The sequence below is a fragment of the Ctenocephalides felis genome, unplaced genomic scaffold, assembly GCF_003426905.1.
Source record: "Ctenocephalides felis isolate EL2017-DRISC unplaced genomic scaffold, ASM342690v1 CF-g0.4_SCAFFOLD_00845, whole genome shotgun sequence".
Classification (NCBI taxonomy): domain Eukaryota; kingdom Metazoa; phylum Arthropoda; class Insecta; order Siphonaptera; family Pulicidae; genus Ctenocephalides; species Ctenocephalides felis.
In genome coordinates, this window is record NW_020536999.1 from 55,246,545 (window position 1) to 55,261,915 (window position 15,371).

The 15,371-nt window shown below is 28.5% G+C and overlaps 1 protein-coding gene across 1 annotated transcript in view; it reads left to right on the forward strand.

The window, feature by feature from the left end:
• Positions 1-5,277: 5,277 nt before the first annotated feature.
• LOC113385949 (glutamic acid-rich protein-like) overlaps positions 5,278-15,371 on the forward strand; it is a 56,625-nt gene continuing 46,531 nt past the window's right edge. Inside the window, exons 1-2 of the mRNA XM_026623770.1 lie at positions 5,278-5,426; positions 13,685-13,981. Coding sequence (XP_026479555.1) covers positions 5,328-5,426; positions 13,685-13,981 — 396 coding nt within the window. The 5' untranslated portion in view covers positions 5,278-5,327. The remainder of the gene's footprint in view (positions 5,427-13,684; positions 13,982-15,371) is intronic.

Below are 15,371 nucleotides of genomic sequence, written 5' to 3' on the forward strand. Positions count from 1 at the left end.
TCTCAGAATATTTAACTATGATTTAGTTTATTTTTTTAATATCATTTCCATTCTCTGTGGAGCTTCCTTTTAGCGCGCAGGTCTGGAGCTAATGGATTTCACTTGAATATTCGTTTAACTTTGCGAAGAAGCGTATTGTTTACACTAATTACTTGCAATTAGGCGAGCGAGTGCAGTGATATATTTACTCAATTATATTCCGAGACTGCACTCCATGCAGCTTATTGTTAGATTTCCTAAATTAGTTTAAATTATGTATTTAAGGAACGGTCTGGGACGAATGAACTACACTATATTAATTAATTTCTATTAATTTTTCTAGGTTTCATACCGGGCCTCATCGTCTGAGTGAGCTGATGGAAAAATCAATGCAATCTGACCCTGTAGCACCAGTTTTGTGGGCTCCTCACCTGGAAGCCCTTGATAGGAGAATAGGTCTAATATTAAAAGCAGTTCGTGAATGTGTCAATAGATCAGAATCGGACACGTCTGTAGTACATAACGAAGATGGCTCATGACCATAGAGGTTTGATTATATTGATAAATATTTATACTCATACATTCTACAACAAACTTGATTTTTGAAATATCTTGTGTCGTTCTATTTTAATCCTTTGCCAAAATTTTTGATTAAAATTAGCCGGTTGTTAACTGCAATTAGCAAATTCCTGTATTTTCATCTTATTTGGATAACTTAAGGGGATATTCTAGTGTAGAGCGATGAATTTTAGGTCATTTTTAAAGTAACGTAAACAAATGTAATGAATGTTTTTACTATCCATTTTTACCACTTGTTTATTAATATTATTAAAATACAAAACAACAATTAAAAAATGAAAAAGTTGAAAATTGTAAAAACTGGCAGCTGATGAAGTGGGTGGTCTCAAAAAATTAGCACCTCAGTCTTGACATGATTTCAGCACTCCTAGCCATCGGAAAATGCAAAAAATAAAAAGATTATTAATCTACAATAATGTCGCGATCGCCCGAACTAGCGATGAGTAAAAAAAAATTTTTTTTACGAATTGGCGACTGTTTGAAAAAAAAGTGTTTTTCTACTGTTTTTTTTAGTTTCTCGATTTTTTTTTTAAATAGTAAAAATTGGAATTTGGGGATAATTCTAGTTCGGGCTATAGATAGGTCTATAAACAAGACTCTCTGAACATTTCAAGTCGATTAAAACACGAGAAATTGTGTCAATAGTACTGAAAAAGTCGGTTCTGAGAAAAACGCATTTAATGTTTTGCGTGAAGCCAAACCAGTATGAAGACCGAGTCAGTAAAATGCCTATATCTCCGAAAATAATTCAAATTTTCAAAAACCTTCTCGTACCCATATTCTTAGATAGTTAACTTTGAAAATATGAATTAAAAAAATAGATTTTTTTGAATTTCTACACTAGAATACTCCCTTAAGGTATTGCATTAAGGTGATCATATTTTTTAAGTCAAAACCAGGACAGCATTCTTTACTTATGCTAATCCGAGACGGGTGCACAAAATCAGTTTTCTTCAAATGATCCTTATTTTAAGAATTACTGATTATTAGAAATAACATAGATTCCATTATATTTATATAAAATCTTACAATTTTGGATCTATGTGTTGAGCCTTGTATAACATTTATACAATTCTCTTTATAATTAAATTGAAAAAGTTACTACTTTTGCCAGGTAGTCAAAAAAATTGTTTTCAATTATTAATGTGAGAGACTATTTTAACCCGCCTTTGAAATTTTGTAATCGATAATTTTCTCATTCACAATATTGATTCATTTTCACTTTTAACAATATGGATAAGCATACTTGTTATCTTAAAACTATCTTATTTAAATGATATCCATTATGTTATAGTTGTAACGTATAATATATATTGGATATTTTGTAATTAAGGTAAAAACTTAAGTAATTGCAAAGATTTCATTTGAACTTATATTTTTGGAGATCCGGCGCAATTTAGAACATAAAAACTAAATTCGGGACAAATATGCTTTTAGAAAACCCCGGGACTCAAGATGGAATCCGGGACTTCACTATATGCAATTATGAAATATTTTATTAAACCGTTAATAATTAAAAGAGAATTATAATTATTATTAAGAAGGATTATGTTAAATTTAATTTTGTTCGAATTAACTTATTCTTAAGATTGTTGTTTATGAACTGAAACTGGTGGAACTTTTAGTGTGTTTATTTCAAGACGTGAATTTCGATATAACAGTTTTTAGGGTTCGAATATTGTAAAAATATGTAATTCTATTTGAAATCTATTTTACAATAATATTGAAAATATGAACTTCTTTGAAAGAAAACTGAATAATCCAGAACAAATATCTAAATCCGGGCTTCTTAAAAAATCCAGTATGGGTTCCTTGTATGCATATAATATAATATTGCAATTAACATAATATAATATTATAAATAATTATATGTAATTAAGTTATAACTTGAATTATAATCATCTCATTCTATTCATTTCATCTTATTAGTACATATCAATTAATATATTTTTTATATAAAAAACTTTTTTTCCACAGATTTGCACCTTAACAATTATTATGAAAAGGACTTATCAGGAACTGTGATCGCTCTTGCTGTGCTAATATTTTTGTGAATATATTTAAGTCAATGAACATTTTCAATATGAAAACTTTTGCTGATATGTGTATTAGGCAGCCGTGTATAAGAAAAACTTATATTATAATAATGGACCTCTATCAAAAATTTGCTAACGATCGGTTGTGTTAGTAATATGACTGTGAGATAGAATGTTTATCTTAATTTAAGAATTTTGACTAAGTCAATGGCCAGTTTTTGGTGATAATATGTATTACCAGTTCAAATATTTTACTAAATTGAAATTTTATTAAAAATCTAATATGAAATTTTACATATAAGCTGAGTAATTCATAAATAATTAGTTTTTATATCAAATATAAATATATAATATATCTTTATTATTATCTTCAATTATTTATAGATAATTTTAACAAATGTCATAAATGTTATGAAGATTTTGTACATAATAATTTTATTTATTGTTATTTCTGTAATTGAATCGTGTGTGTTAAATGTTATGTATTATTATAGTTTATTTTGAGGCACCACATTTACATTTATTTAACTTAAACTACAAGACTATCATATGCAAAATATACCAAATTTTAGATAGTAATGAAACCTTTGTTATTAGATATTGTATAATACAGAACATATTGAAAACACATACATATGTGTATAAAAAGCATAAATTTAGATATATTTATATATAAAAATATATATGTATATTACTATTATATTATTTTTGTTAATGCTCTACTTGAAGCCATGTTCTTGAAACAAGAGTACCACATTTTTACAATTTTTTAATGCTGAAACAGGTCATTTTTCTGCATTTTACTGGAATTTTGCTTAATAACTTTCGTTTTCATTTTGTGTAAGGACAACTTTCTGTTTTTTTTTTGAGACAATGGGCTCATGTATTTTTCTTTTTCTTTGACAACAGAATCCAATAAGATTTGCAGTTGTTTTGCTATTGTTACCTTGTTGGTCCATTTTAAATCTCCTTTTATCTATTCTTCAACTGAACTTCCAAAGTAGTTTTTATAATTTTTTTTTTGAGTCCACGTTTCTGGCCCATATAGAGCCTTACTTTAATTGTACCATTTTTTGATTATGACCCAAAACAAAGTATAAATTCTAATTTTGACGAACTTCTTTGAAAGAAATGAAAATGACAAAACTTAGAAGATGCTGTAGGATCAAGAAAAAAACATTATATATATATATATATATATATATATATATATATATTTATATATATATATATAACACATATATACATATACATAAAGTGTGGAAATTGTGCTGCTTCTCTTCCATAATAGGGCAAAATTTGTTTATTTTTTATGTAAAAAAATATGTAAGGATTTTTTTCTTATTGTAAATTTGAAAAAATACAATGCCGAATTAATTACTTATGTAAAATTCTTCTACATATTTATAAAATGTTGACCGAATTTTCTTTGTACAAATATATAGGCAAATAAATTCATATTTTATGTATATGTCTTTTAAACTCGAGCAGTTTTAGTATTATTTCTGAGTATATAGAATTTGCACAACTCAGAGCACAAAATAGATTTTTTTGGCAAAATGTTTTCTATTTTAAAAAGAAATAAATAAAAAAATCGAATAAATTATTTTTTAATTTCGAAATTTGTTTTTAGATATTTAAAATTATTCGGATTTCAATTTTCATTCATACTATAAACATTTAAAATTCCTCAAATATTTCATTACAGTACGGGAAGTTCTAGCAATTTACCTTGAAGGCACGATGCCATGCACCATTAACTCATTTTTTGACAACTTCCTGTAGGGTGAGTCAACTCGACTATTATATTGTGTATAGGGTAAGTATAGTATATAAGTTATAGTAATTAACTCCCCGTAGGGTAAGTTATAATATTCGCAAAAAAATCAAAAATGAAAATTTTTACATATCTTTACGTTTTAAAGGTTTCTGAATATTTTGGCATACCTTAGAAAAAATGGATGTGTGTGCGGATACAAACTATCGTCGACGATTTCGGGAACACCGATCAACCGATTTCAATAATTCAAAAAGCATTCGATTCGTATTGAGGAGACGTGCTGATTAGTTTTTGGCGAAGGTCTAGCCGTTCCGAAGATAGGGGGCAAAAAGTGCCGAAAACCGTAACTCAGTTTTTAAGAGAACGGAGCGTCCGATTTTAATAATTCAAAAAACAATTTACTTGTATTGAAGAATTGATTAAATTTTTGGAAAGGCAGGTCTAGCGGTTATGAACTCTTAATAAAAATAAGTTAAAAAAATGTCCTTTGACGGTTAAAATGTTTATTGGACATATGTACATCCAATTATCAGATTTTTTATAAAGATTTGAATAATGTGTACACATTTTGTGTAATTTTTTTTAGGTTTTGTACCGAGATTTTATATTACGGTACAGGAAGTTCCAGCAATTTGCCTTAAGGCACGATGCCATGGGCCCCACTAGTTTGATTTTTATTCGTAAATAGTATTTTAAAATTATATTTGTGACCCTTTGCAGGTTCTCCGTGCATGTTCCTCTCGACCCGCAGTTTGGAAACCACTGCTGTGTCGCCAACCTGTAAAAGCAAAAATACACTTGTTCCATCTATCGACACTTAGCTCAGAGCTGCGTCATGTCGGTCGACATTTCTGTGACGGTTGCAATCGTTATTTTTTACACAAAAAGTGAAAAACCACTACATAAATTTTTCCCAAAGTTAGCGAAAAGTGTTAATCGATTTTAGGAAGAAAATGAACAGCACCATGGACATACAGATGTTTTTAAAGGAAGAGAGAGAAAAACTATTGAAGGATAAAATGAGATTTCAAAACCAGCTGGGAGAGAATGAGGTTAGCTGACAATATAAATATTACATTTTTTCACAGTATATATTTCAGTAATAATCTAATGGCATGTAATTACTATTTGATAACATTGTAATATTTTTTTACTATATTATCTTGATTCATTTGACCACAGGTATAAAAGTTGACACTGCGGAATTTTGCAAATCTGTTTGTTTTGCAATCTTTGCTATATAATTGAAAATTCAGTTCAGTTTCAAATTCAAAACATACTATTTGAGTAAATCCAAAAATTGAAATGAAATACCCTAGCTACAATCTTAAACCATTCGTGGTTTTGGTCTTACTAATGTGTTTCGACATTTACCATCTGCAGTACATTTAAGGTGATTCTATTCTATAATATGGATGTATTCACATTTTTTACAGAAGATTAATAAGCATTATTGTTTTAGAATAGATTAGAGGGTCAAAATTGTCAGACAATTTTGACTCTAAATTATAGAGAAATAATTTGTACAATAGAAGATAAAAGTTATATCGCAACAAGTTATAATTCATTTTGCAATTGCAGTATAAACTATTGCAGTGATTTATAAAGTAGAACTTGGATGACAAATTACTTTTTAAATTAATTCATAATTTTAGAATTTTGCAAATCTATATCTCTAGTCGAACTCATCTTTTAGAAATATATTTATTGTGTCATGGCACAAACTTTATAAATCTTACTGGTGTCTTAAACCGACTTGTTATAAAAATTGCAAAACCAAGTAAATTTTGTCTCATTTCATCTCAAGACATATTTAGTAATTAGAAATAACTATCAATATATATCCAAGTGAAGAAAACCTAGCAAATGCATTTTTCATTCTGATTAGAAAATGTACTGTATACTACTATGTTTCTAATTTGAAATTACTTTTTTACATAATTGTCGTAAATATTCACTTAACAAATAATATGGATTGTTTGACAAATGATTGAAATGCAGTTCAGTTTCAAATTCAAAACATACTATTTGAATAATTCCAAAAATTGAAATGAAATACCCTAGCTACAATCTTAAGCTAATCGTGATTTTGGTCTTACTAATCTGATATCACATTTACCTACTGCTGTATATATAAGGTGATTTTATTCTATAATATGGATGTATTCACATTTTTTACAGAAGATTAATAAGTATTATTGTTTTAGAAGAGATTTTGACAATTTTTTCTCTAAATTATAGAGAAATAATTTATACAATAGAAGATCCAAATTATATTGCTAGAAGTTATAATTCGTTTTGCAATTGCAGTATAAACTATGATGGTTATTGATAAAGTAGAACTTGGGTGACAAATTACTTGATCGAACTCATCTTTTAGAAATATATTTATAAATCTGACTAAACTTTATAAATCTGACTGGTGTCTTAAACTGCTTTGTTATAAAAATTGCAAAACCTAGTAAATTTTGTCTCATTTCATCTCAAGACATGTTTAGTAATTGGAAATAACTATCATTATATATCCAGTTGAAGAAAACCTAGCAAATGTATTTTTCATTCTGATTTGAAAATGTACACTTGTATGTTTCTAATTTGAAAATATTTTTTTTACATAATAGTCATAAATATTTACTTAACAAATAATATGGATTGTTTGACAAATGATTGAAATGCAGTTCAGTTTCAAATTCAAAACTATTTGAGTAAATCCAAAAATTGAAATGAAATGCCTTAGCTACAATCTTAAGCTAATCGTGATTTTGGTCTTACTAATCTGATATCAAATTTACAGTCTGCACTAAGGTGATTCTATACTATAATATGGACGTAGTCACATTTTTTACAGAAGATTAATAAGCATTATTGTTTTAGAATTGGTTATGACAGTTTTGACTCTAAATTATAGAGAAATAATTCGTACAATAGAAGATACAAATTATATCACAACAAGCTATAATTTATTTTGCAATTGCAGTATAAATTATGACGGTGATTGATAAAATAGAATTGGATGACAAATTACTTAAACATCTTTATCTCTAGTCGAACTCTTCTTTCAGAAATATATTTATTGTGCCATAGCCAAACTCCATAAATCTGACTCTCGCTTTAAGTATGAATACAGTTGTTTATTCATTTAAAAAAAAACTTGCCAAACCTGGTCAATTTTATCTTATTTCACGTCAAGATATATTAGTAATTGTTTTTTTTTTTTAATTCAATTTTATTCTGCAATCTGTATATATTATTACATTTAGCACAGAATGCTGACAAGTATATGGTAAAATGAAATTGATTAAGAATTAGTAGAAACCCTCAGTGATGTATCTACTAGAGCTAATTAAAATATGATAATAAAAAAAACTAAAAACAAAAGGGAAAACACAATAAAATATAGCAAAATGAAAGTATTATAGTTAATTATACTATAGGTCTACGTGTATTTTTCCTTTAAGCCTGTTTGGCTGGTTTTTCAGGTATACTTGACTTGCTAATTTATTTCGGATAGATGTCTATTCTGTTTTTATAAAGTAATTGGAAATAATTATCATAATATATCCAAGTGAAGAAAACCTGGTGATCGTATTATTCATTCTGATTTGAAAATGTACACTAGTATGTTTCGAATTTAAAAATATTTTTTTACATATTTGTCCTAAATATCCACTTAACAGATTAGGTGAATTGTTTAACAAATGACTGTATTTTTAAGCTTGTTATCGGTTTCACATCCATCAGGTATCTTGTTATAAATCTTGCTACAAAGTCTGGTTCTCAGTGATATCTAAGCTTGATTTTATCACAGCATTTTTATTTACTTTCAGTATATGATTTGTTTTGTCACCATGTTCTTTTGTATCAAACATAAATGTTCGTGATACTCAGAATATTATATTTCATTAATAGCAGCTTACAAGCCTTACGAGATGAAGCACCTTTTATCGCTATCACAGCTTTGTTCTGAAGATCCATAAAATTGGATACATAAGGATAGTGTTCTCAACCTAATATTCTAAATGAGAATCTAGAATGGAACATAACAAAATAGCTCTCTTTGGCACTTTCCTGATTTCTTATGGATCTAATTCTCCATAGGAAGCCTTGCGCATAATAAATCTTTGCGTTTGGCCAGCAGACTATCCATTGTTATTCCCAACTATTGAAGTTGGGAATAACATACCTTGAAGTTCAATGTATCTTCTACTTTCACTGGATGTGAAACTGATGGAGATAGATTTTTTTTCAACATAATTTTATTGATGAGGAACCACTCTTCTGCCTGTTTATAGGGATTCTGTCTTTTTTCATTCAATAATTATATGTATATATATTTAGGTAGAAGTAGAATTTTGAATTATGAGGGAAGTGTATAATTATGTAAATATGAGCACACTACTATGTATTTTTGCACTAGTTTTATTTCAAAAAGTACTAGGTTACAAATTTTGGCTGTGATCGTGATTTGTCTTCATCATCAGTTAATATATAACATATATATTATAAATGTACTATAAGTTACCTTATTGAAAAATTTATTTTGGTTCATGCTATCAATTAAATTACACTACATTCTAAATATCTAAATGATTATTTTACTGGTTTGATTTCAGTTAAGTACCATATCATATCGAAAATATGTTATAGGAATCTAATCAGAAAGTTAATCAAATATGTCAATATTTTATTTGATGGAATTATTCTAAGTAAAACAACCCCGAATGGTGGTATAGGAAGTTATTTTGTAATAATGAAGTTCTCAATACTTATATAGCTCCGATTAAAACATAATCATTTAATTTAGAAGTAGACATACTTAATAAAACATAAAATTGGTTACACTTAAGTGATTAGGTAAAATTGAGATTTTATTTTCTAATTAGGCAATGTGTAATTTTTTTGAGTGAAATAAATGCCATAAATATTTCACATGCATGGTATTAGGATAACAATTAATGGTATTTTCAGTGAAATTTCTTTCTTGTTGTATGTGAGAAATATACCAACTGGATCAGTAATACTTATGAAAACTCAGTGTAAAAAAACTATAATAGGCTAGCTTTGGTACAATTACCAGTACAAATTATTTCTATGCGGATTTGCCATTAAATGTAATTTTATAAAATATATAAATATAATATAATTTTTAATATATATGTGATTCATCCATATATAAATTTGTTATCTTGAATAATATCAAATAGTAGTTCTTTTATGAGAATCAATAGTGTGGTTTTGCTAACCATAACAACGTTATTTATTTATCACTGTAATCAAACGGGAAATTGATCATTTCCATTACCTGGCTGTTAGCAACTTGTGTATACAGCAGTGTTGTAGCTCTTTTATAGAATGCAGAATTATTATATATTGATGTATATTATTCAAATTAGATTCTTTATTACAAATAAATTATTTTATTTACCCATGTGACATAAAATTCTGCAAAAATATCTATGGTTAATATGATCTTTTGAAGATCTTCAGTTTTATTTATTGATGTTTTTAATAATATCCTTACTTTTTTAGTAAATTTTCAGTTTTGCGCCACACCAATAAATGAAAACACAATTTTGGCAAACATTACTTAAAAGCTTCACGCTTCAAGTAAAACTTTCGAATTTTGTTAGTGAGTTCAAAAGGTGTATTTTTTGTATAATTTACAATTCCTTACTCATGCATAGGAAATTTTGCTCGAATTTATGATTAAAAACGACAACCAAAACTTCCAAAACATTGTTATAGCTTTTGCAAGGGCTGCAATATTATAATTTATCATCAGGGTATATCATTCAAATCAGATTCTCAACCAATATAATTAGAAATAAGCCGTTTTTAATAAAGTTTTCTGTTTTTTATATACATATATGAATTTTATATATGTACATATATTTTTGGTCATAGTTTTATTCTTTGTTAAAATTAATAAAAATCTACCTTGAGGCCTTCTTAAAAAGAGTAGAGATTTACCATGATTTAAAAAAAAATTATAAATGAAAAATATATTCTTAATTATTAATCGGTCACTTTTAATCAAATTTACAAACAGTTCATATTAAATATACTTTCTTTTGGCTTTTTTTGTTTTTATTATTGCTAATAGTATTCAGAATTTGTAACTAATATAAATGGCTATAAAATATTTAATAAATCAGTGCTGAAAAAAAGACAAAAAAGAATATATTTAATTTGACTATTAGTAAAAATTTAGTTTAAAGTGATAGATATTCTTATTGATTTCTTATTTTCCCTAATTTACAATTAAAAATAGCAACATAAAGTGGTACTGGAACTTTTTATTTTGATTTAGTTAATAAAACTAGAATGTTCCATGGTGTAGGAGTCGTGAGTTCGAACCCCGTTCTGGACAACCCCACATCGAGCAGTAGCGATGTCAATTTTCACATGAAAATACAGATCAAAAATATGTTTCAAATTGAAAATAGCCCATTTTGTGCACTCCGGTGAGAAATGGCATTGTGTAAATTTCTCACACTATTCTTCTCTGAATCGAGTTGGAGTTTAATTCAGCTCACGGACTTGCCCTGGGAGATTTCCTATGTATCATTTATAATAAATTTAAGTTATTTTCTTAAATAATATTTCACTGAATTCATTCCCGAATGCAACACTGCTCGCATCGATTTTTGGGTGCCGCTCCACATATAAAACACCTCCAGAATCGTCGGTATGATAACTTTAGTAATTTTTCGTAATTTGAATATATGGCAATCGCATGCATAAAACTTTTAAATTTTTTAGATTTTGTGTGGAATAATTAATATAAATTCATTATACTACATACTAATTAGTAATTAGTAATTCTTATAAATATATTGGTGCATTACGCTAAAATTCGCTCAAATTCTTGGATATTTATTGAAAGCGTTTAAGACAAAGTGAAGGTAATATAATTCTATAATATCTAAAATCATTTCAAATAACTCTAAGAGAATTTAATGTAAAACACATTAATGGTCTTTACAATTTTGTTTCTGAATGTTTGCGCCTCATTTTTGGCAATCATTTTTTCTTGATTGTTAATTGTTATCATTTATCATTTTTCTATTTGATACATATACATAATTCTAATCTATCTTTGGAGATAAGTTGATTGCTTGTAAATGCGCCAATTCTGAAAAACTCTATAAAATTATGTTTTCTTTAAATATTCTTCTGCCAGAAAATCGGATTTGCTAATTTTATGGTTTTCTTGACGTTCCAAGTCATTCTGAATCGCTTGACATCATAATTGAAAAAAAAACGTAAATATAACTCGATCATCATCTTTGTGCGGCGATTGACCGAGCATTTTATTCAAAACTAGCCGACCCGACAGACTTCATCCTGTCAAAAAAGTTTGTAATGGGTACCTTTTTTCTATTCTTTACAAAAAATTATCCTGAACAGAACCGTCACCCTCGTAATAATTCGGTGTGAATTAAAAATAATTAAATAAAACACTATAAGCATTTAAAAGTAAGTAATTTTAATCATGTAACTCATAATTCAAAAATCAGTTCAATTTTTATTGTAGTGCTTTGTGATAAACGATGTTTTTTGTTTGATTACCTGGCGCGTAGACAAAAAAATCTGATGGTTTTCCAATACGGGAACAGACAACATACAATTTTCCATGTGAGAAACATGGGTTTTCCAAATTAATACCACAAACACTTAATGATACCATAAACGTACTGGAACTGTAGATCCAACCTTTAATTGAAGATTGTGAGGTGACAATCCTAGCAAATCCAGCGATTTTTAAAACTCCTGTGGATCCTCTTGGTTAGTTGTCGAATCAACTGATTCGCCTATAATTTGTTCTTGAATTTTGAAATTTAATTCATTTACATCAATGTTTTTGGCTGCCAATATAGCTCGTTAATTAATAGAAAGATATTTCTATGTTTATATAAATATATTAAAAATATGATTATCAAAAACTACACAAAATGTGATGATATAGATCATTGTTTTTTCTACAATTTCGTTGCCTACTCGATTAAAAAGAAAAGGGCGTTTTTAGGGTTTCCCAGCAAAAATTCGATTTTTTCTCGCCGTAAGAACCATCCTTGACTCGAACGAACATTTAAAAAAAAGAATTGGCCAAATTGGTCCAGGCGTTGTGAGTTATGTTATTACCACACATTTTGCGATCCATTTTTATATATAAGATTAGCAGATATATATGGAAGTCAACATTTTCGATAAAAAACTGGAATCGATTTGAAAGTGAAGTGTTTGAAAGATGTCAGTTGGTAATGGTGTCGATTTTTATGAAATTTTGCATAGTGATAAAGGTGGTGTACTCGTGTACTCTAAGCGAGTATTCTCAAATACATATGACTACCAGAATGGGGCCGTACATTAATCACGTGATCGATTTCTAAGGATTTTTGGACCCTTCTATCCCCTTGGGTAATACATGGTGATATTTAAAATGACCCCTTCTTCACCAAACATTACGTGTGTTAGGGGCATTTCAGTACCTAGAAAAAGTGGTAATTTTTTTTTCAATTTAGGTAAAAAATAAATTCACATAATTTTTTACTGGATTCCCCTACCCTACGATGATATTTCGGAATTTCTTGTCAATTTCCCTTTCAAGCCTCAGGGTATTATTGAATGCCCCCAAAGTACTTTACATAGTCTTTTGGACACATTCTTTATATATTTCTGTTTTGGTTTTGTACTGATTTCTATTGACGATCATATTTTATATAAAATACATTTTTATAGACTCTATAAGTAGAATGAGATAGTTAAATAAATTATTTTTTTTATTGACATATTATTTTCACATCTGTCAGGCGGGGTGCCTGGTATAAGAGAGATTGTGAGAGAAATGAAATTTCATATATACATATCATTTATATCTATTTGATTCTACATTTATAAGCCTTATATTTAAATATCTATTCAATCTCTTTCATCTTCAATTTTTTTATAATATTTTTTTATTTTATTTTTTTAAGTTATTGATGACAATAATAATGGTCATCTTGAATTACATTTCTTATAAGTTTGTTTGGGACATATGAATTGCAAAATTCATTGATTAGTTTGTTTGCAAAAAGCAATACCTTTATTTTTAAAATAAACAGTTGAAAATTTTTCTGTCAAAGTTTTACTAAGTTATTTTCATAATATCAGCAAGTTCATGCAACTTTCCTTAAGGCAAAATGCTACTTACACCTAGTTTGAAGCAAGTCCCACCTCTGCTTCAGAGTATTTATTCAAGTTGTCAAATTTGTATCTGTCAATTCAATTTTAATGAAATCACTGACATTTTTCACGTTCATTGCAGACGGAGACAAAAACAAATGATTTGAACACTCAGCGCGCTTTTAACGTGGGTTGCAATGATAATTCGGTAAATTCTAAAGTTGTCTCGAATGGTTTTACACCTGAATTCGCAAGGTCTCTGAAGGAGGACATAAATGAACCGGCCAAATTGCTTAGAACGGAACAGAAGAACGACGTTTCAAAATCACCCATCAACATCGCCATTGACAACTGTAACGCAACCGGAGAGGAAGATTTGACGGATGCACCAAGGGATATGTCGACCATAAGCAGATATACGACGACATCTAATCCTCCGGTAAGATATTCGATTATTGTAGAAAATAGTGGTTCCCCGACATATGTTTAAATCGTTCGTAAACCACGCTCGTATGTGCCATCGCTGTGCCCGAAGCAATTTTTTCCGTATAAGTGAATACTATTACATTAAAATAAATTTACTGTTAATTAACTTCCCGTAGGGTAAGTTATTGTAATGGGTCAAAAATCGGAATTGAAAATTTTTACATTTCTCGACGTTTTAAAAGGTTTCTGAACATTTTGGCATACCTCAGAGAAAATTGATGTGTGTGTGTGTGTGTGTGTGTGTGTGTGTATGTATGTATGGATACAAATTTCCAGTCACGTTTTCGGGCGCACGGATCAACCGATTTGAATGGTTCAAAAAACATTCGATTAATATCGATAGGGAAAAGAGCTGATTAGTTTTTAGCAAAGGCAGGTTCAGCCGTTTCGGGGATACGGAGCAAAGAGTGCAGAAAATACAAATCGACTTTTTGAGAGAACTTTTTGGAGTATCCGATTTGAATGATCTAAAAAACATTCGATTAGTAATGATTGGGAAAAAGTGTTTATTAGTTTTTGGCAAAGGCAGGCCCAACCATTTCGAAGATACGGAGCTAAATATGTAAAAAATGGCAGTTTTTGAGAGATTTAAGCGTCCGATTTGAATGATTCAAAGAACTTTCTGCTTGTCGTAACAAAATAATTGATTTTGGAAAAAAAAATTGTTTCAATTTTTTTTTTTTTTTTTATTTTTTTTATATCGAAAATAATTCAGATTTTATTTTTAATTCTGACTATAGTTCTAATATACTTTAAACAAATAATTTCAACTTTGCAATTCAGTTTATATAATTCTTATAAATATTAGACAATGTTACAATATTGATAATAATCTATTTGAAAACATTCAGTATTCCTCGAACATTTCGTTACGGTACGGGAAGTTCCAGCAATTTGCCTTAAGGCACGATGCCACCCACCCCACTAGTTTAATTATTATTTATCTTGTCCATTCATTATATTGCGGATATGAGTTAGAATCTGTTCATTGAACAACTCCTATGCTCAAACTGTTGCAAATTTTCAGGATGATTTTTTGTCTACAAGCTTGTAGAACTCAAAAAGCTCTTATAAATCATTGTAAGGCATCATTCTGTTTAAACGCTGTACATATCTATGATGTGTTACGCTTGTGCATCTTCTTCTATTTCAATAATTTCAGGCTTTTGAGAGACATTTGGACCTATAGTTATAATAGATAATATTCAGTAAATATACAAAAAGCAAAAACGCGATCTCAGCATATATATCTAGAATCACTATTAATGATGTATAGTCAAAATTTCAAACGCTAAAATAATTCTCTATAAGTTCGTGTGGATAAATCATTACTCTATCAATAT